At 34.3% G+C, this 20,956-nt stretch overlaps 1 protein-coding gene across 5 annotated transcripts in view; it reads right to left on the bottom strand.

Moving 5' to 3' along the window:
- The window catches only part of LOC128016431 (signal-induced proliferation-associated 1-like protein 3), a 49,902-nt gene that overhangs the window by 5,663 nt on the left and 23,283 nt on the right, over positions 1-20,956 (bottom strand). For 3 of the 5 annotated variants that reach the window (XM_052600920.1, XM_052600922.1, XM_052600923.1), the window contains 10 exons: positions 20,255-20,412; positions 19,557-20,160; positions 17,651-17,925; positions 16,049-16,411; positions 13,161-13,290; positions 10,472-10,595; positions 2,660-2,758; positions 2,418-2,502; positions 1,359-1,437; positions 1,031-1,226 (listed from right to left, as the gene is read on the bottom strand). In XM_052600920.1, the coding sequence (XP_052456880.1) occupies positions 1,050-1,226; positions 1,359-1,437; positions 2,418-2,502; positions 2,660-2,758; positions 10,472-10,595; positions 13,161-13,290; positions 16,049-16,411; positions 17,651-17,925; positions 19,557-20,160; positions 20,255-20,412 (2,094 nt within the window). In that variant the 3' untranslated portion in view covers positions 1,031-1,049. The remainder of the gene's footprint in view (positions 1-1,030; positions 1,227-1,358; positions 1,438-2,417; positions 2,503-2,659; positions 2,759-10,471; positions 10,596-13,160; positions 13,291-16,048; positions 16,412-17,650; positions 17,926-19,556; positions 20,161-20,254; positions 20,413-20,956) is intronic. The other 2 variants (XR_008184173.1, XM_052600924.1) reach the window with 2 other exon arrangements.

The following is a 20,956-nucleotide window of genomic DNA, read 5'->3' as shown; positions in this document are numbered from 1 at the left end:
GATGAAATGTGTAACAATGACACTAAAATAAAGTGTTATAATTATTTTTGTATGTTTATTAGTACAACATATTCTAACTTAACATTGTGTTTTAAAACTGCTTTTCCAAACCAAGAAATTGAAGGTCGAGTCTTTAATCTAAACGAACAAATCCCTGTTAATGAAGACACTTTACCATTAGTTAATATTAGTCAGTGCAATAACTAACTAACATCACCTCTTTCAAGGAATAGTTCACTTTCAAATGAAAATTAGCTCAGTTCATCCAAGATGGAGATGAGTTTGTTTCTTCATCAGATTTGGAGAAATGTAGCATTGCATCACTTTCTCATCAATGCATGCTCTGCAGTGAATGGGTGCCGTCAGAATGAGAGTCAAACAGCTGATAAACACATCACAATAATCCACACACCTCCAGTCCATCAATTAAAATTAATCGATTTGATTGAAACCCATCATTAAAATGTTTTTAACTTCAAACCATCGCTTCCAGCTATAATATGAGTCCATAATCGATAATACAACTTCCTCCAGTGAACGTCCTCCACACATCTTTGTTTAGAGCTTGTACATGGTGCTTGATCTGCGCAGATTTCTCTCCTGATTCAGAACAGACGGCTGTTCCTTGAAGAAAGCAATTATATGTATAGAGAACTAGTGTTTTATGTGATTTAAAATGTCTTAAGTATGGATTTCATTTTAAAAACATGGAGCTTTTCTCTTCTAGAGACATTAACTGATGCACTGGAGTGCTGTGGATTATTGTGATGTTTTTATCAGCTGTTTGGACTCTCTTTCTGACGGCACCCATTCACTTCATTGGTGAGCAAGTGATGCAATGCTACATTTCTCCAAATCTGATGAGGAAACAAACTTTTCAGCAAATGTTTATTTTTGGGTGAACTATTTCTTTCAGCTATACTTTTCCATCATCTTGTTGTAGATCAAGTGAGAAATGTCAAACACGTTGTTGTTGTTGTTGTTTTTGTTACTGATTAAAATCTGAGTAAAAATCTCATGCTCTACTTGCCTTAACTGCCATTGGTGGGTTAGTGTTGAGAGTGAGCATGGCTTGTCCCTCCAGCAATCTTCTCATCTCCTCTGTTCACCCTGCTCAATGACAAGACAGGTTTCTTTTGCTTGTCCCGCCCTACCTCTACAGTCCCTCTGTGTGATTGGCTCTGTGAAGTAGCAGTGGCTCTTTGAAGAAGCGAAGAGGGCAAGGACTGGACAGGGCAGATATACAGACAAGGATGGGTGGATGTATTGAATGGGAGATATTTGAAGGGGTTACAGTGTGGGAAGAGTGCTGCGACAGAGAGAGCTGTGATGTGACAAACCCACAGAGGACAAAGTACCTTTTGGAGGTCGTCCTGCAGGCGCTTCAGCATGGCTTCTAGCTGGGACACTTTCTCCTCAAGGTGACCAGGCGAGTCACTGCGAACGCAGGGAGAGAAAGAAGAACACCAAGAAACACAATGATGTCCAGTCATAACGTTTTTTTAAAAAAGTAGTAAAAAATACAGTAATATTCTGAAATATTATTGCAATTTAAAATAGCTGTTTTTTTCTATCTGAATATCTGTTCAAATGTAATTTATTCCTGTGATGCACAGCTGCATTTTCAGCATCATTACTCCAGTGTCACACGATCTTCCGAAATATTTCCAATAAACTGATTTGCCGCTCAAGAGACATTACTGATTTTTATCAGTATTAAAAACAGTTTTTGCTGTTTAATATTTTGTAGGGCTGTCACAAATTATTATTTTGGTAAGTGAGTAATCAGTTGATTATTTTGAAAAAATTAAAATCGGATTAATCAGTTTATTAAATTTTTTGGTGGTAATAGACCTAAGACCTATAGACCTATTTTATATTAAAATAACATAATACATATAATATCAATGAGGCAATACTATTTTGTTCAAATAAAGTAACAAAGAATTTAATAGAACAACACTGTTAAAATGAATAATATACATGATAATAATTATCGTATGAACAGTATGTATTATAACAAATGTCTCCAGGGGGCGCCAATGGACTGGTGATCAAGTCCTTGTTTATTACTGGCCAAACTACCTTCAGTTCAATTCAATTCAATTCAATTCAAGTTTATTTGTATAGTGTTTTATACAATACAAATCATTGAAAGGCAACTTTACAGAAAATTACATTTCTACAATAGTAGTAGCTTATTAGTGGTGAATGTCAGCTGATGTGCAAATGACTTTTCAGAAAAATTAATACAAGAAGTATGTTTTGTATGCAATTCAAATGTTTAATCTTGAATAACTGGCCACTGTTTTATGATAGAAATGCTACAGCCATTGTCATTTCTTTGAACAACAATGTGGACTTCAAAACATGCAAACTCTAGAAAAACTAAAAGTTCATGGCACGGTCATCCTCACCTGTCCTTGACGTCTTTAAACCGGGTGTCTGTCTGACCTGACTGGTTGTCTGGGGATGCTTGTGATCCATCTCCTGACTTCCGGTCTGAAACCCAGCAGGAAATGACATCATTAATATTCCATCTTGTGACAGTAAAGTATCTAAACCAGCATTATTACTGAACAGACTCAACTGACTCACTCCAGCTCACACTTTCAGATGTTCAGACACATTTCTTCCACTGAAAATTGCCATTTCTCACCTTCTCGAGACAAAGCCTCCAGAATGTTCCGACAGGCGTTGGCCAGATCAGAGATCGACTGCCACTCTTCTTCAGACGAATCTGTGGTCTCTGAGAGAACTGAAATCAACAAAAATATATTTTAAAATGGCTTTGTGGAGAGTATTTAGTATTTATTATTAGAAATACAACTATTTGAAAATCTGAAATCTGAGGGTGCAAAAAAGAAAAGAAAATCTAAATATTGAAAAAATCGCCTTTAAAGTTGTCAAAATTAAGTTCTTAGCAATACATATTACTAATAAAAAATTACATTTGAATATATTTAAAGTAGGAAATTCATGGAACATGATCTATACTTAATATCCTAATATTTTATGGCAAAAAAAAGAAAACTAAAATCAATAATTTTGACCCATACAATGTATTTTTGGCAATTGCTACAAATATACCGCAGCTTCTATTCAAGATTTTTTTTTTTTTTTTTTTTTGTGCATTTGCAACTGTTTGGAGCTTAGTGGAGTTCTCTCTTCATCTCTTAAGACTGAAATTATTGTTATATGCTTCAACAAATACATTTTTGGATGTTTTTGGATAACAACTTGTTTATGGGTTATGACCTTCTCTGTTCTCCATTACATTCAGTCCCAATGCACTTATTTTTTGTCATCCTGGGGGTCTCTGGTTTCAAATTGGCCGAATCACAGCTATTGCTGTCTGTGTAGATGCAACATGAGTTACGCTGGAGAGACGTATGGCACAGGATACACTTTAACCACTGCAACTATTTTAGAGCTTACAGCATGAATCGGGCACAGAAATATAAATAAGCCTTTAGTCTGTTTTTAAACATGAATATAGCATTTGAAATCATTCTATAAATTAATAACACTTTTTACAGTTCATGTGATCATCTAAGTGAAAGGCATGGTGAAGGATGTATGATGCGTAATTTGGAAAATAGTACAGTTTAAAAGAATGAAATGTAATGTTTTCTGACACTTTATTGCATGTTAATTACAGTTAAATACAAATGCATTATAGTTTACATTTATATTTAATGCGATAAACTGAAATTTAGAGTGATGTCTGACCCACTAAGAAGGACTTACATCTTACATCTTTATATGTAATTTCATCATTATTTCTATTGTCTTTGAAATATAATTAAAGTACTGGTGAATGTACTGACAAGTATTTAGGATAAACTAAAATACAGTCATGGCCAAAAATATTGGCACCCTTGGTAAATATGATCAAAGAAGGCTATGAAAATTCTTCTGCATTGTTAATCCTTTTTAGTTTTTTTTTTTATTCACAAAAATATAACTTTATATTGGATAATAAGAATTTAAAATGGGGAAAATATCATTATGAAATGAAGGTTTTTCTCAAATACTCGCTGGACACAATTAATGGCACCCCTACAAATTCTTATGAGAAAAATATCTCTGAAGTATATTGCCATTCATAATCACAATTTTGAGCAGTGTGATTATAAATGTGAAATTATCCAGCCATGGCTTCCCGTTTCAAAGAAATATAAAAAGGAGAGAAAACAAATCCCAAATTCCCTTAATCATCCATCACAATGAGAAAAACCAAAGAATATATTTCTGATGTGCATCAAAAGATAATTGATCTTCACAAATTAGTGCCTATAAGAAAAGAGCTAGAGCAGTGAAAATTCCCATTTCCACCATCAGGGCAATAATTAAAACTTCACAATCAAAATATAATGTTATGAATCTGCCTGGAAGAGGATGTGTTTCTATATCATCATAATGTGTGGTGAGGAGGAGAGTTGAGTGGCTAAAGACTCTCCAAGGATCACAGCTGGAGAACTGCAGAAAATAGTTGAGTCTGTGAGTCAGAAAACCTTAAAACATTGTCAAACAGCACCTACATCACCACGTTGTTTGGGAGGGTTTCAAGAAAAATTCTCCTAGCTCATCCAAAAACAAACTAAAGCATATTCAGTTCTCAGACACGACTGGAACTTCAAATGGGACTGGCTTCTATGATCAGATGAAACTAAAAATGAGCTTTTTAGCAGTAAACACTCAAGATGGTTTCGGTGAACACAGAGATAAAGAGTACCCCATGTGTACAATGAAATATACTGCTGTATTTTTGATGTCGGGAGGTCCTGGACATCTTGTTTAGATACATGGCATCACGGATTCTATCAAATACCAACAGATAAAAAATCAGTAAGTGACTGACTCTGTTAGAAATCTTATAATGAGCCATGTTTGGATCTTCCAACTGTACAATAACCCAAACACAATCCTCAAAAACAACACAGAAATGGGCCACTGAGCTCAAAACCAAGCTTCTGCTATAGCCATTCCAGTCCTCTGACCTGAACCCTACAGAAAATGAGAGGAGTGAACTGAAGAGGAGAAGCTGGGAATCTAAAGGGTCTGGAGTGATTCTGGATGAAGGAGATGTCTCTGATCTCTTGTCCAGTGTTCTCTAACCTCATCAGGCATTATAGCAGAACATTTAGAGCTGATAAACTGACAAATGAAGGTTTCAAAAAGTATTGAATAAAAGGGTGCCATTAATTGTGGCCAATGTGTATTAGAGAAAAACCTTTATTTCATAATGATATTTCTCCCCATTTTAAATTATTATTATCCAATGAAAGGTAACATTTTTTTTTTTATAAAAGATCAAAATGATTAACAATGCAGATTAATTTTCACAGCCTTCTTTGATTTTATATTTAACACCACATAACCATTTAGTAAGTACATGTAGTTAATTAATATTACTCCGTACTTAATTACATAATTATACTGGAACAAGTACACCTTAAAATAAAGTGTAAACGAAACTTATATGTCATGCATTTAAATATAATGGTAATTACTCATTTGTACTGACGAAGTTGCAATTTAGTACATTTCAAATATATAAACTTTTTATGTAAAAATTATAATCAAAGTACTTTAAATGCGCTTTTGTATGTTAGTCAACACATCAAAATAAGTGCATTTAATCATTGCATGACAAAATATTATTAAAACTGATTTATAATTAAACCCACATGCAAATATAACATATAACAGATAATAACTTTATATGTGAAAATAACATTTTAACTGCAGTTAGGCTTTGGAATCTTTTTGACAGTAACTTCTAACTCTGCCCCGAACTGCACAATTTGAGAGGTGTTTCTACTGACAGTCTGTGTTTCTTGAGTATTTACACACATGCACACCCATATGCATTTTAAAGAAGGGCCTGGAAGATGTAACTGCTGAACAATCGAGGGGGAGAAGCACAGGGCAGAGGCACATAACAGATGGCCCAGAGACAGTGTCTTGATTTGAGGCCGTTTAATACCCTTATCCCAACCAGCCCCAGCCTAGCCCCATCTGCCTAAGCTTTACACTCATTTGAAAATGTCAGTGCCATTCAGGCCTTGATTCGTATCTTTAAAGGCTTGCTAAATTTGCTTATGGAGCGGAGGCTTGTCGTAGATCAGCTTATTTTTAAACAGGCAGCATTTACTGTAACAAAAGCTTAGAAACAAAAGAGACTGAAAGCAGGAGTAAGGGAAAATGAAACCTCACAGAGGAAGAGGAGGAACAGAGCCTCCCTGTAGCTAAAGACAAACGAATACAAAAGAAGGTGAGGTGATGAACATGGCAATATACTAACACAAAAGGTTAGTATTAAATTGATTATATCATTCATATATATATATATATATATATATATATATATATATATTACTATGTAATTGCTAACTACTGAATTATCAATAGTAAGTGAACTGTTGGATTTTGCCAAATTGGATTTAGTGTCACCAATAACTTTTTATTTTATTTCTATCGGCATTTAGCTTGAGAAAGTTGCACGAAAACCAGGCTTTGATTTAATCTTTCAGTCCAAAAGGGAAGAAGAACGAAGAGTAGAGGCTTGGAGGACAAATAGAGCTGGATGTTATCTGCATAGCAGTTGAAATTAATACCAAATATCTTAAACATATGACCAGATGATAATAAATAAAAGAGGGCCCAAGACAGAGCTTTGAGGAACGCCAGTAGTAACAGATAAAGAATATTACCTAAAATGTATCTTTCTCTCTCTGAAATGGACGTAAAATATTCAAGGCATGTTTTCTACATTTGTTTTTAGTTAAAACAGGTAAGAATGTGTCACGTTTGGTGATACAGGAAACACAGAGAGATCCAAATGCAGGTGTGAGATTTTATTTGAAGGGCAAATCCAAAAGGGTAAACAGTCCAGGCAGGGTCAAAACCAGAATATCCAACAATATAACAAACAAAAACAATAACACACGGCAAGAGCAGACTCAGGAAAGTATCACACATAAGACAAGGACTCCGTGACACAGACTAAGACAGACTGGGTATAAATACACAGAAGGGTGATGAGGGAACTGGAGACAGGTGGGGAACAATCAATTAACTAAAAAAAGGAGGAAGGTGACCAAATAAGGGAACAGGAAGTGATAAGGTGACAGACACCGTGAGAAAGGAGGACATCTAGTGGAACCCCGGGGAACACAACCCAGACACTGTGACAATACCCCCCTCTACGGAGCGGCTCCCAGACGCTCCACGATAAACACAAAACAGAGACCAGGAGGGAGGCGGACAGGTGGAGGCTTAGGGGGAGGGACAGAGGGCCAGAAAAGAAAAACATGGGGAACAGGCACCAGAATGTAAACACAAAACAGGGAGACCAGGAGGGAGGAGGACCGGAGGAGGTTCAGGGGGAGGGACGGAGGGCCAGACTAACAGAGGGGAACAGGGACAGGAGGGAACACAAAAACAAAAAGCAAAAACAACAACATGAAGCCCCCCAGGGCGGAGCAGAAGACCACCACATCCTTGTGGTCGACGCCAGAGTCCTCCAGGGTGGAGCGGAAGACCACCACAACCGTGTGGTCAGGGGGGAAGGCCCCCAGGGTGGAGCAGAAGACCACCACAGCCATGTGGTCAGGACCAGATCCCCCCAAGGCGAAGTAGACCTCCGTGCAGCCGGATCAACGGGACGACGAAACTCTGGTAATCCCCTGGTGTCCTTACTGGACTCCAGAAGATCAGTGCTGGCCTGACACTGCTCATGAAGATCATTGGTGACTTGTATTTGTACATGAAGATCATTGGTGACTTGTATTTGTACATGAAGATCATTGGTGACTTGTATTTGCTCATGAAGATCAATTATGACTTGCCTTTGTTCATGAAGATCAGAGGTGACCTGCCTTTGTTCATGAAGATCAAAGGTGACTTGCCTTTGTTCATGAAGATCACCGGTGATTTGACTCAGTCCTTGAAAAACACCAGTGACTTGACTCAGTCCTTGAAAAACACCAGTGACTTGACTCAGTCCTTGAAAATCACCAGTGACTTGACTTGACTCTGAAAGGTCAACGGTGACCAGCCTAGTCTCTGGAAAGTCCATAGTACCTAGCCCTGGCTCTGGAAGGTCAACGGTGACCAGCCTAGTCTCTGGAAAGTCCATGGTACCTAGCCCTGGCTCTGGAAGGTCATCGGTGACTAGCCCTGACTCTGGAAGGTCATCGATGACTAGCCCTGACTCTGAAGGATCCACGAACACCTGACTCGACTCTGGAGAGTTCACTGTAACCTGACTCGACTCTGGAGGGTCAACTGGAACCTGACTCGCCTCTGGAGGGTCAACTGGAACCTGACTCGCTTCTGGAGGGTCAACTGGAACCTGACTCGACTCTGGAGGGTCAACTGGAACCTGACTCGACTCTGGAGGGTCAACTGGAACCTGACTCGACTCTGGAGAGTTCACTGGAACCTGACTCGACTCTGGAGAGTCAACTGGAACCTGACTCGACTCTGGAGGGTCAACTGGAACCTGACTCGATTTATTTATTTTTTTGCAGGTGTGAGATTTTATTTGAAGGGCAAATCCAAAAGGGCAAACAGTCCAGGCAGGGTCAAAACCAGAATATCCAACAATATAACAAACAAAAACAATAACACACGGCAAGAGCAGACTCAGGAAAGTATCACACATAAGACAAGGACTCCTTGACACAGACTAAGACAGACCGGGTATAAATACACAGAAGGGTGATGAGGGAACTGGAGACAGGTGGGGAACAATCAATTAACTAAAAAAAGGAGGAAGGTGACCAAATAAGGGAACAGGAAGTGATAAGGTGACAGACACCGTGAGAAAGGAGGACATCTAGTGGAACCCCGGGGAACACAACCCAGAAACTGTGACAGAATGATTAATTTCAAGACCACAGCGAGATTAATCTAGATTTAAAAAATTAATCTATGCCCACCACTAGTCAAAATCAAATCAATTTGAGCGTGAATTACACCCATATGATTGTAACCACTCTAAGTTCGTCTGTCTTGGGAAAGCTAGTGTGTCTCAGAACCAGGTCCATTCGTTGATATTGGTGATATCACAAATTCCAGAAAATATTGATTGTAGTCCAAACAAGTCATTCGTTGTAGTGTTTGAAAAGCTTCTGTTTTTTATGCTCAAACATAGAATAACTAAAGTTGAAATTGTGAAAAAGCATAATAGTACCCCTTTAAATAAATAATCAATAAACTAATATAACACTACAGTACACAGTAATAAATGTTGTAGCATTATTTATCCCCTTATTTCTTTCTTTGATATCTTAAGTGAATGATAACAGTTGACAAATAAATCATTTGCTTATAATTATATTGGAGCCGTACATCAGGTCTTAAAGGTACAACAGCCTATAAATACATCCTGCTGTCATTAATACTAATAAAACAACAAAAGACAGCTTTGACAAAGATTAATCTATATTCAGTTTATACAGTGAACACTATGTACTGTTATTTTATACATAATTATTACACTGTACCTTTACAAATACTACTGTTGGACCTTATTTTATTTGTAATTTCTTTCTGTGTTTATCAATGGTTGTAGATTGTGTAATTTGTTCTTATTTTTTATAGTCTTTAATCATGTTTGTATTTTCTTAGTTAAGATAGTAGTTTTTGTTGTAGGACTGAATAAGTATTTAGCTTTAATAGAAAGCAAAGTTAAAATTAAATATTATTTTTTTTAAAACCCGATCCAACCCGTGACTCAAAAACCGTAATATGATCACAACCATAAGTTTTGTGATCCATTGAACAATTAGTTTTTATGTTTATATTTTCAGTTTTTAATTGAAATGTTTGTAATTTGTTGTTTTTGTATTATTGATCTTATTCATTCTTATTTCAGCTTTAGTTATTTTACTATTACAAGTTAAACTAAATGAAAAATATAAATTTTAAATACTGAAAATTAAAAAAAATAAAACTATAAATTTTAAAAATATAGATTTTTAATAACTATATATATATAACTATATATATATAACTATATATATATAACTATATATATATATATATATATATATATATATATATATATATATATATATATATATATATATATATATATAAAATCTGTTCAGATTTGTACACATTCCAGCCTTTAGATTAAATGAAAGAGCTCCTGCTGTTTTTCAGTTAATTAATTCGGTTAACAGAGGTAAATCTCTCACAGTTTAATATATCTAAAGATCCCATCTGTACTTGTGGAAACTGCACTTATAGATTACCAATGAAGCTGAAATAAAGCTTTAGATGTTTTGAAGGCACACAGTCACTGTGGAAGCACTTGTGAAGGAGTATTTAATAACCCACTGCAAATAATGGTCTGCTGTAGTAACAGTGGTCTGAACCTATAGCATTAACTATATCAATCATTTAAAAATAATACATTTACCCTGTTTTTGCGGTAACATTAAGAATCACTTACTCTTGGTGATAGAGTTATGGAGGCTCAGGGCTCTGGAGTTTCTTTCTGCACTTTCCATGCAGGAGGACCTCATGGTCACATCACTGACCGACGGCGTCTCCTCAGGCCCCAGATCACACACAGACTAGAGAGAGAACCAATGATTCAAGATTCAAGATTTTTATTCGTCACATACAAAATTATATATAGCATATATAACCAGCAGTGAAATGTGAGTAATGAAACCATCAATGAGTAGAAGCAGTAAGATGACCAATAAACCATGATAAATCTATTAGGCAATATAGTTATTTTGCTTGTTATTAACCCTCAAATGTATTGTACTGGCATATATGTATGCAGCAATTATGTATAAAGTGTAATACAGAGAATTAAATGCTACAAATTAAATGTTCTTTGTATCATTAAATCCTTCATTTACATATGAATGTACATATGTAGGCCAAGTCCGTTATTATTAAAAAATGCTTAACACTGAGTTCAAAACAAGACTCAAAACGACCAATTAATCAATAAAAAAATCAAATAAGTAATCGCATCAATCAGTCAATCAATCAATCAATCAATCAATCAAATGTTTCCTGCATTTTCTTGTTGGATTTCATCATAATTTCTCTTTTATCTTGAGTATTATCAATTAATTCATTTGAATTTTATTTTATGACTGCAAACCAAAAAAGTTCAAATAATATATTATGAATGTTAAGTTTGGCATTAAAAAAAAATGTTTTACAAACAAAAACTCAAATCAATCAATCAATCAATCAATCAATCAATCAATCAATCAATCAATCAGTCTGTCTGTCAGACAAATAAATAAATATTCCTCTATTTTCTCATTATATACATTATACTTTCTCTTTCGTCCCACCAAGTACAGTACATTGAGTAATAAAACACACTTTATTTATTGTTTTTATTTTATTTGATGGATACAACCAAAGAGCAATAAATAAATATGCATAATTAATGATAAATCATAATTAAAAGAAAGCTTAAAAAAACTCAAAACAATCAAATAAATAAATAAATATTTCCTGCATGTTCTTATCATACTTTCTCTTTTGTCCCACTGAGTACATTTATTTATTTATTTAATTGTTTATACGTTCATTCATTTGAATTTGATTTGATGGATGCAAACCAAAATTATATTTATTAATTCAATTTATACATGATTTCTGATAAATTTGGTATCATCAAAAGCTGTACACTGAGTTAAAAACAAAAGACTCATCACAGCATTCAGCTAACTAACTAATAAATAAATCAACAAGTAATTATTACTCAATGCGCTCATTGGGACAAAGTATGACAAATATGAGTAGATAAAATGCAGGAAATAGAGGGAGTGAGAGAAAGTGATTTTATGAGGGGAAGAAGGGAAAGGATGAAGTGGGAGGAACAGAAGGGAAGGAAAGATGAAGAGAGAGAGAGTGGGAGACAGATCTGAGAGGTTAAAACATAGCAATCACTTTCCAAATACAGAGAGTTACACAAGCGGATCCATCGGATGCCCTCTGTGTGGGAGACACACACTGAACATCATGCCATGATTCAGGTGCTTCAGTGCACTGTGCTATTATGTGTCAATGCCCTTAATATTGTTTGTAAGTAAGCCTCATAGTTAGGCGTGTAATGATTCACTTGTTTCGTGGCAATCCGGCTGATGCATATGCACCAATTCTGGAACATGGATCTTTGAATCATGAATCATTTGGTTTTTGTTAAAAATGAATTTAAAATGATAAAAAACTAATTTTGATTCTGTAAATTATCATTTAAAAAATAAATAATATTTTTTTAATAAGTTAAATGAAGTGTTCTCAATATATATTTTTTTCAGACTGAAAAATCCCAAGGAAATAAAAAAATAATATATAGTTATGTTATATAAGTTTGCATTTTAATATTTTCTGTTTCAATTTTAATTTTAGTTAAATTGTAAGTAAATTGACTGTTTTTTTCTTAAATATTTATACATTTTTTACTGTAAGCATATAGTTTTTATATTTTTTTTATTTTTGTTTATTCTTTTTTTCACTTTTAGTTATTTTAGTAATTGTTAAATTAAATGAAATTAGAAATGCTGAAAAAAAAAAGTTTACTTTTTTAAATATTATATTTTTATTTCAGTTAATTATTATTATTTTTTTTTGTTAACTATAATTACCCTGGTTTAAAAATGACCTTCATATGATTTTAAGCATTTTAAGTTGATTCTTGAACGAAACAACGATTCACAGAATGATAGGGAATTTTAGTCTTAGAATTTTAGAATTTTGTTCTATTTCCAGAGCAAGAAAACATGGAAATGGAAATAATAATAATAAAAAAAATCTTTTTTTTTCTTTTTTTTTTTTTAAATCTATATGAAATAATTTTTTAATATTTTATTATAGTAATTAGTTTTAATTTTAGTATAGTAACTTAAATTTAATTTTATAATAGTCATTTTATTTGCATGTTTTTGTTTTTTCAGCTCAAAAATATTTTATTGATGCAAAAACCATCTGAAGTAGTTTGTCTTTTTCTTACCTAAGACACATTAAGATAAGAATTTACATAACCAATCAATGCACTTAAAAAAAAGAGAAGAGGTTGACAATCAGTTCATTCAATATGCTCTCCCATCGGCTATGAAACGATATAGTCTCATAATGAAAATAAAAAAGTGTGAATGACATACCTGTTCCTCTTGCTCCAGAGGCACTTTGGGTTTGACTGCCAGAATGAGGTCAGGGGTCTCGCCCCAAAGCTCTGAAGGGTTTTCATAGATGTGCCTGTTTGCTTTCTGCCCCACGTTATCATACACATGCCTGACAGACAAACACATTCACAGAGGAGAAACATTAGTTAAACAGAATAAATAAATGATAGAACTGAATAAATATTATTTTACAGCATCCAAAATACTACTTTACTTTTGAATTAAATAAAATGTTTGTGTTGTCTATTGTGCTTATAATATGAAAGCTTTCATTAAAGGGGTCGTGCGCATATTCTTGGTTACCATAGAAGTACACATTATCATACTTTAATAGTATTTATTATGGAAATAATATATTTGAAGAGAATAAACTTAAATCCTAGATGTTAATTGTAATTTAATGAAAATAGATTGTAATTTAAATGTATGTCTATTGTCTTTTTGAAATATGGTTAAATACTGCTGAATGTACTGACAAGCATTTATGATAAATTAAAATATACTTTAATATCAATTCTGCTGAAACTAGTGTCATGCTGTTATTTGTAATTACACATTTAAAATAATGAAGTTGTGATTTAGTACATCTAAACATACTAACTTTATAGTGTAATATTGAATAAAAATAAAGTTATAAATATAATCAAGTTCTTTACAGGTGTTTTAGTATGTTAGTCAACACGTCAAATGTAGTTATGTAAAGCACAACAGAAGATTATTAAAACAACAGATTTACAATGTATTTTAACCAAACGTTGAAGTAAAGTGAATTTTTTTTTAAGTTAAGAAACAGTCATAGTTTGTTATTGTTGTTAACTAACACTAAAATAATGAAATGATTAAATAAGGGTTAGTAAATATTAGATGAAAACTTAAAGTTATCTTGAAAAATGTAGTAGATTTAGTAATTTAATTTTAGAAAAATATTAGCTTTAATAATTTTAGTGTAAAAATAAATAAATGTTGCCTTAGCACCTAACTGGAATAAAATAAGTTGAAATACTAAAATTTATAAATTTAAAGACAAATATATTACATAAAATAAAATAAAAAAGACATTGTTACAGAAGTTATAAGCGACAATGCATTTTTTTCTTCTTGTTTTCTCCTTATGACAACTTAATTTTCTCGTTATCTCGACATAACCAGATTTGTTTCTCGTTATAACGACTTAATTTTTATCGTTATCTCGACATAACCACAGTTGTTTTGTAGTTGTAACGACTTAATTTTATTGTTATCTCAACATAACCAAAGTTATTTTGTCGTTATAACGACTTATTTTTCTCTTTATCTCAACATAACCAAAGTGGATTTCCTGTTGTTTTGTAGTTGTAATGACTTAATTTTTCTCGTTGTCTCAACATGACCAAAGTTGTTTTCTTGTTATAACGACTTAATTTTCTCATTATCTTGACATAACCAGAGCTGTTTTCTCGTTATAATGACGTAATTTTCTTGTTATCTCAGACATAACCAGAGTTGTTTTCTCGTTATAACAACTTATTTTTTATCGTTATCTTGACATAACCAGAGTTGTTTTGTAGTTGTAACGACTTAATTTTTCTCGTAATCTTGACATAACCAGAGTTCTTTTTAAGTTGTAACAACTTAATTATCTCTTTATCTCAACATAACCAAAGTTGTTTTCTTGTTATATCGACTTAATTTTCTCGTTATCTTGACATAACCAGAGCTGTTTTCTCACTATAATGACTTAATTTTCTTGTTATCTCAGACATAACCAGAGTTGTTTTCTCATTATAACAACTTATTTTTTTAGCGTTATCTTGACATAACCAGAGTTGTTTTGTAGTTGTAACGACTTAATTTTTCTCGTTATCTTGACATAACCAGAGCTGTTTTCTCGTTATAATGACTTAATTTTCTTGTTATCTCAGACATAACCAGAGTTGTTTTCTCGTTATAACGACTTATTTTTTTCTCGTTATCTTGACATAACCAGAGTTCTTTTTAAGTTGTAACGACTTAATTTTTCTCGTTATCTCAACATAACCAGAGTTGTTTTGTAGTTGTAACGACTTAATTTTCTCGTTGTCTCAACATGACCAAAGTTGTTTTCTTGTTATAACGACTTAATTTTCTCGTTATCTTGACATAACCAGAGTTGTTTTCTCGTTATAACGACTTATTTTTTTATCGTTATCTTGACATAACCAGAGTTGTTTTGTAGTTGTAACGACTTAATTTTTCTCGTAATCTTGACATAACCAGAGTTCTTTTTAAGTTGTAACGACTTAATTTTTCTCGCTATCTCAACATAACCAGAGTTATTTTCTCACTATAATGACTTAATTTTCTTGTTATCTCGACATATAAAGTAGTTTTCCCGTTGTTACGAGTTAATTTTCTTTAACTAAAACTAAAATAATGAAATGTATTTATTTATTATATTTTTTTATAAAAATTTGATGAAATAAATATTTAGTAAATTAGGATCAGTAAATATTAGATGAACACTTAAAATTATCTTGAAAAATATTAGTTTTAATAATTTTGGTGTAAAAAAAATCTTTCCTTGGCACCTAACTGGAATAAAATAAGTTGAAATACTAAAATTTATAAAAAATAAAATAAAAATAAATTAAAGACAAATATATTACACAAAATTTAAAAGGACATTGTTAAACTACTTACACTACAAGTAATGCAAACTGAAAATACAAAACCTATAAAAGTACTTTAAAATGCTAATAAAAACTATAATTACATATAAATAATAGTAAATTAACAGTGTTGCAGAAAGGTCAATTTGAACCCAGATTTAATCTGTTTGTAAAAGGGTAAACAGTTCATTTTTAGAGTGAAATCCGAAGCAGACAAACAGAAAAGAGAGAACTGCATACTCTTCGATGATGTCCTGGTACGGAGCGTGTGCTTCTAGCGAGTAGCTCCGTGTGAGAGAGACGGGGGTGTCTTCAGGGCTCTGGTTCTTCATGTTGTCCTGCAGGGAAGTGGCCCGTAAGAGAGGCAGACTGGGTGGAGAGAGCAGCGAATCAGTTTCCATGGGCTCTGGAAATCCAATCTCCTGCTTTAGAGTTTCACTGTCTGTCATCTTATTTTCAATCTGTTTCTTCTCCTCTTTCTCCCCTCCACCGCCATCAACTTCATCGTCATCGTCATCCAGAACCCAGGCCTCGCCTGACTGTCCCTCTCCGGATTTGCTCTCCGCATCCTGGATGGCCTTCTGGTAAAGCTCAGAGAAACTCCTGAACTCAGACAAACACAAAAACAATGGGAAAAGAAAGTGAAGAACAACAAACAAAGTTTGAGCTCATTTATTTCAGTGTACACATTTCACTGTTAGTCATGGATGAAAAGATCAATCCTGCTATTTTGGTTTTCTTTTTTGAAGTATATTACATAATCAAAGACTTACATAAATCATGCTGAGTAAGTCGCTGTATATAGGATTTGAAAAAGTGCCGTTTTAACCCATGATATGTGTGTGTGTTGGTTTGGATCAATAAGCATTACGAGAGTTGAATGACATTTGAGCAGATGGTGAAACACTGGTCACTTCTTATAACAATTCATTTATTTGCTCCCTCCCTCTTTCTATCCATCTGTTTCCCTCCCTACGGACATATATAACAAAATATACAATACAAATACATAGGTGCAAATATATACTGATAGATAAGGCATTATATTAATTGTTAGTCCACAAAAAAATGTTGTCAGCCTAATTATTTTCACTATCATTCAGCTGAGGGTCTTTAAATAAATGAATAAATAAAACATTTGTGGAATTAAACTGCTCAGAAATAACAGTAAATATATTAATAATGTTACAAATGATTCTATTAAAAGAATCCTTAAACATGTATCACAGTTTAAGGAAAAAATTCGGCGTTGGTTTATGGAATCTTGTTTCCGCCACGGGATAAAAAAACAACAACAAAAAAGAAACATTTAATTGCAATTTTTAATTTGTGATATATAAGAAATAAATATATAAATTGTGTGATAACAAGTCACGTTACCATTTTTTTTTCCGTGGTGGAAAAATAATTAAACAAAAACGAACGGAAAAAAAACAAAACATGAGATGTAAACAGAGAATTCTGGGAAAAAAGAGAGAAAAAAAGGCAGAACTGCACGGTTTAAAATTCTGAGGAAATCTACGCAATTCTGTGTTTAAACCTTGCATTTCTTAATTGTGAAGTAAAAAGTTGCAATTACCTCTTTATATTCTGGGAAATTCCCAAAAATGGGATTTCATTTTGGGCAGTTTTTCTTTCAAAAACATAAAAAACGTAAACTTTTTAGCGGTGGTTTTAAACGGGATACACATTACATTTACCATTATTAATTACATGATCAACAGCACTCCACTCCCACAGCCCACTTTTCTCTCAAAATCACTGCAGTGTATGCATTCTTTACCTCATCCCTCCATTTTATCCACCTTCCTTCAAACATAAATAACCCGTCACCTCTATTACCTGCGTGGTTTTCCGTTCTCGTCTGGAGGTATGACTGTGATGTGGATCTTTTGAGCCGTACGGAGGAGTCGGCTCCGCTCTTCCAGGCTGAGGTGCACCAGGACCTGCCCACAGAGACGAACCACACGAGCCCCCATCTGCAGCCCACCGCTCTCCGCGTATCCGAACCGCTGGAGCTCTGTTACAAATCCTTCCTCGCTCATCAGGAAGCCCGGCTGGCCAACGCCGTCCCGCAGAGGAATGACCTCACGTGCCTCACAGCCTCGAGTCACCAGCTGCGGAGAAGTTCAGGAGCATCAGGTTAAAACAGCATACAGCATATCATAAAGAGATCCAAGTCGTAACCCTGAGCACTGAATCAGTTTCATTCATCACAGGATCAGATATGCCACTGTAATGGCTCATTAAATAAAGTAAATTGTAGATCTGTGCTGCTTGAGCCGCAAACTGATTCAGACAGTTCAGTGTGATTCTGTGAACTGGTTCATTCAGTTCACTTAAAAGAACCGGTTCAAAAGAATGATTTGGACATCACTCTGGACTGTTTGCCTGAGGCTCTGGATTACAGGTAATAATTAGGAATGGGTACCGAAACCCGGTATTAAAATGGCCCCGGGGCTAAATTATGAAAGACCGTAGTATCAGTAAGATTTGCTTAATAATGTTATCGTGCACATTTTATCTTACCAAACATAATTCTAATTTGCGATCATATTAAGACGTTTGTCTGTGAAATATGCGAGATCTCTCATGCACCCCGCGCACGCACACGCTTAAGGGGCTGTTCACATATCGCACCTTTTGCACGCTCAAGTTCGTTATTTCAAATGCAAAGTTTACGACTGCCAACACAACACAAAGTATCACAACACAAAGTAACACAACACAAAGTACCGATAAGAATACCGTTAAAGTACCGGACTGTTAAGCAGTATCGGTAAGAGTAGTAATACCGTTAAAACCTTAACGATACCCATCCCTAGTAATAATGTTGTAAATATGAATGAATGAATGAATGAATGATGAAAAAATAATTAAACAAATGAAAAAAAAAACATGAAATGTAAACTGAGAATTCTTAGAAAAAAGAGAGAAAAACTCATAATTCTGGGAAAAAATCTGTGCAATTCTGTTTATACCTTTCATTTCTGAATTGTGAAGTAAAAAGTTGCAATTACCTCTTTATGTTCTGGGAAATTCCCAAAAATTGGATTTCATTTTGGGCAGTTTTTCTTTCAAAAACATAAAAAACGTAAACTTTTTAGCGGTGGTTTTAAACGAGATACACATTACATTTACCATTATTAATTACATGATCAACAGTACTCCACTCCCACAGCCCACTTTTCTCTCAAACTCAGAGAAACACAACACAACACAAAGTAACACAACACAAAGTACCGATAAGAATACCGTTACAGTACTGGACTGTTAAGCAGTATTGGTAAGAGTAGTAATACCGTTAAAACCTTAACAATACCCATCCCTAGTAATAATGTTGTAAATAATGTTCAGTTTCTTGCACAGACTGATTGTTTTGCTTCATAAGACCTCAATATATCGTCTGGATCTCCGGGTAATAATTTTGTTTTGAGTGAATATGCTTTTTTTTTTTTATTATCGGTAGTGACAGTAGTCATTGACTTGCATTTTATGAATCCCCAAGGACCACGGTTTCACCTAAAAAAAAATATTTACTGTTCTACTGAAGAAAAAAACTTGGGTGGCGTGAGGATGAGTAAATTAACAGCAATTTTTCATTTCCGGGTGAAATATTCCTTTAAATACATACAAACAGCAAGTTACACATTCTATTAAACATGAAATTGGAAAGTAGAAAGGCTGAAATAGTGTAAAATCTTGTAAAAATGTACTCCAATATTTTCACGTATACATTAAATCTCACCTCCAGCCTTTGGACGACCTCCTTTATATCCTCAACTTGGCTTTCCGACATCGTGACAGTAATCGCCTCGCCTCTCTCGTAGAAGATGTCCAGGGAAGGGCCCCCCTGAGCTCCAGACTCAGTCACGGCCTTCCAGCCGATCACATCGCGGCAGCTGCAGTTGAATATGACGGTTCGCGTGGATCGCTCTATTAGCACGACCGACTCCGCTGACACACCGAGCAGACAGGACAGGCTCAGACCGTTGTTCTCGCCACCCTGAACGACGGTGACGGCCCACACTAAAGCTCCTGCGCTGTGGAGCTCCGCACCTTTCGCTCCCTTCAGCTTCTCTTTGCGCTTCCCACCCAGCGACAGCAGGGGGAATTTGGTGGAAGAATCAATGGGCGTTGTGGTGACGTAGTTCTCCGCCAGGTCTTTCAGGTACTCCTGTCTCGTACGTGTGGCCATAGAGCGAAATTTCTCTGATTTCTCTGCCGCATTCTCTGCATTAATGGCTTTGGCGAGGAGAAAGTCCCGGAAGGCAGGAGAACGTGGGAAGCGTGCACCTTTAGGGAAGAGAGGACCAAAGAGAGGGATGTCCTTGGAACGAGTTACTGCAACTCTGAGAAGGGTGGAGATAAAGACATGTTACATTTGACATTTTATTAAAAAATTTATTTAAAATATTTTCTTTTCCTTTTTGTCTGCTCTCTTACCTGTAATAGGTGTTTTCGGTGCAGGGCTCATGTACTCGGACAATGATGAACACATGCTGAAAGTGAGAACGGATGGCTTTGGGGGTGAAGGGTAAAGCACCTGGCTCCTGGAAGACTATAGTGATGATATCATTCCCTATGTGTCTCTTCCTCAGTAACTAAAAGAGAGATAGAGAAAAAAAAACATTCTAAATGCATTGTCTTAAATGAAAAGTGCAGTATACTAAAGCCCTTGGACCCTTGTGAAAAAGAAGTGTGTATAATTCTACTGAATGTGCATTTGTAGTGTTTTTAAATATATTATATACATATATATATATATATATATATATATATATATATATATATATATATATATATATATATATATATATATATATATATATAAACTGTATTATAAACTTGAATATAATATTAATGAAATAAAATGCCACTTAAGTGACTTAAAAGTAGACTGTTTCTTAACACACTTAAGTACACTTTTAAAGCACTTTTAATAATGTTGAATTAAAACTTTTTCTTTGACGTGTTGACTAACATACTAAAGAACAGGCAGAGTAGGCCTACTATTATACTTTTAACTGTCCGTGTTCCATATTACAATTAAAGTTAATACATTTTTAAATGTACTAAATTGCAGCTTCATCATCACAAATGTGTAATTACAAATGTATTTAAATACATAAACTACAAGTTTCATTA

Source organism: Carassius gibelio, chromosome A7 (genome assembly GCF_023724105.1).
Source record: "Carassius gibelio isolate Cgi1373 ecotype wild population from Czech Republic chromosome A7, carGib1.2-hapl.c, whole genome shotgun sequence".
NCBI classification, from domain to species: domain Eukaryota; kingdom Metazoa; phylum Chordata; class Actinopteri; order Cypriniformes; family Cyprinidae; genus Carassius; species Carassius gibelio.
This window is presented reverse-complemented; position numbering and strand designations above follow the sequence as displayed.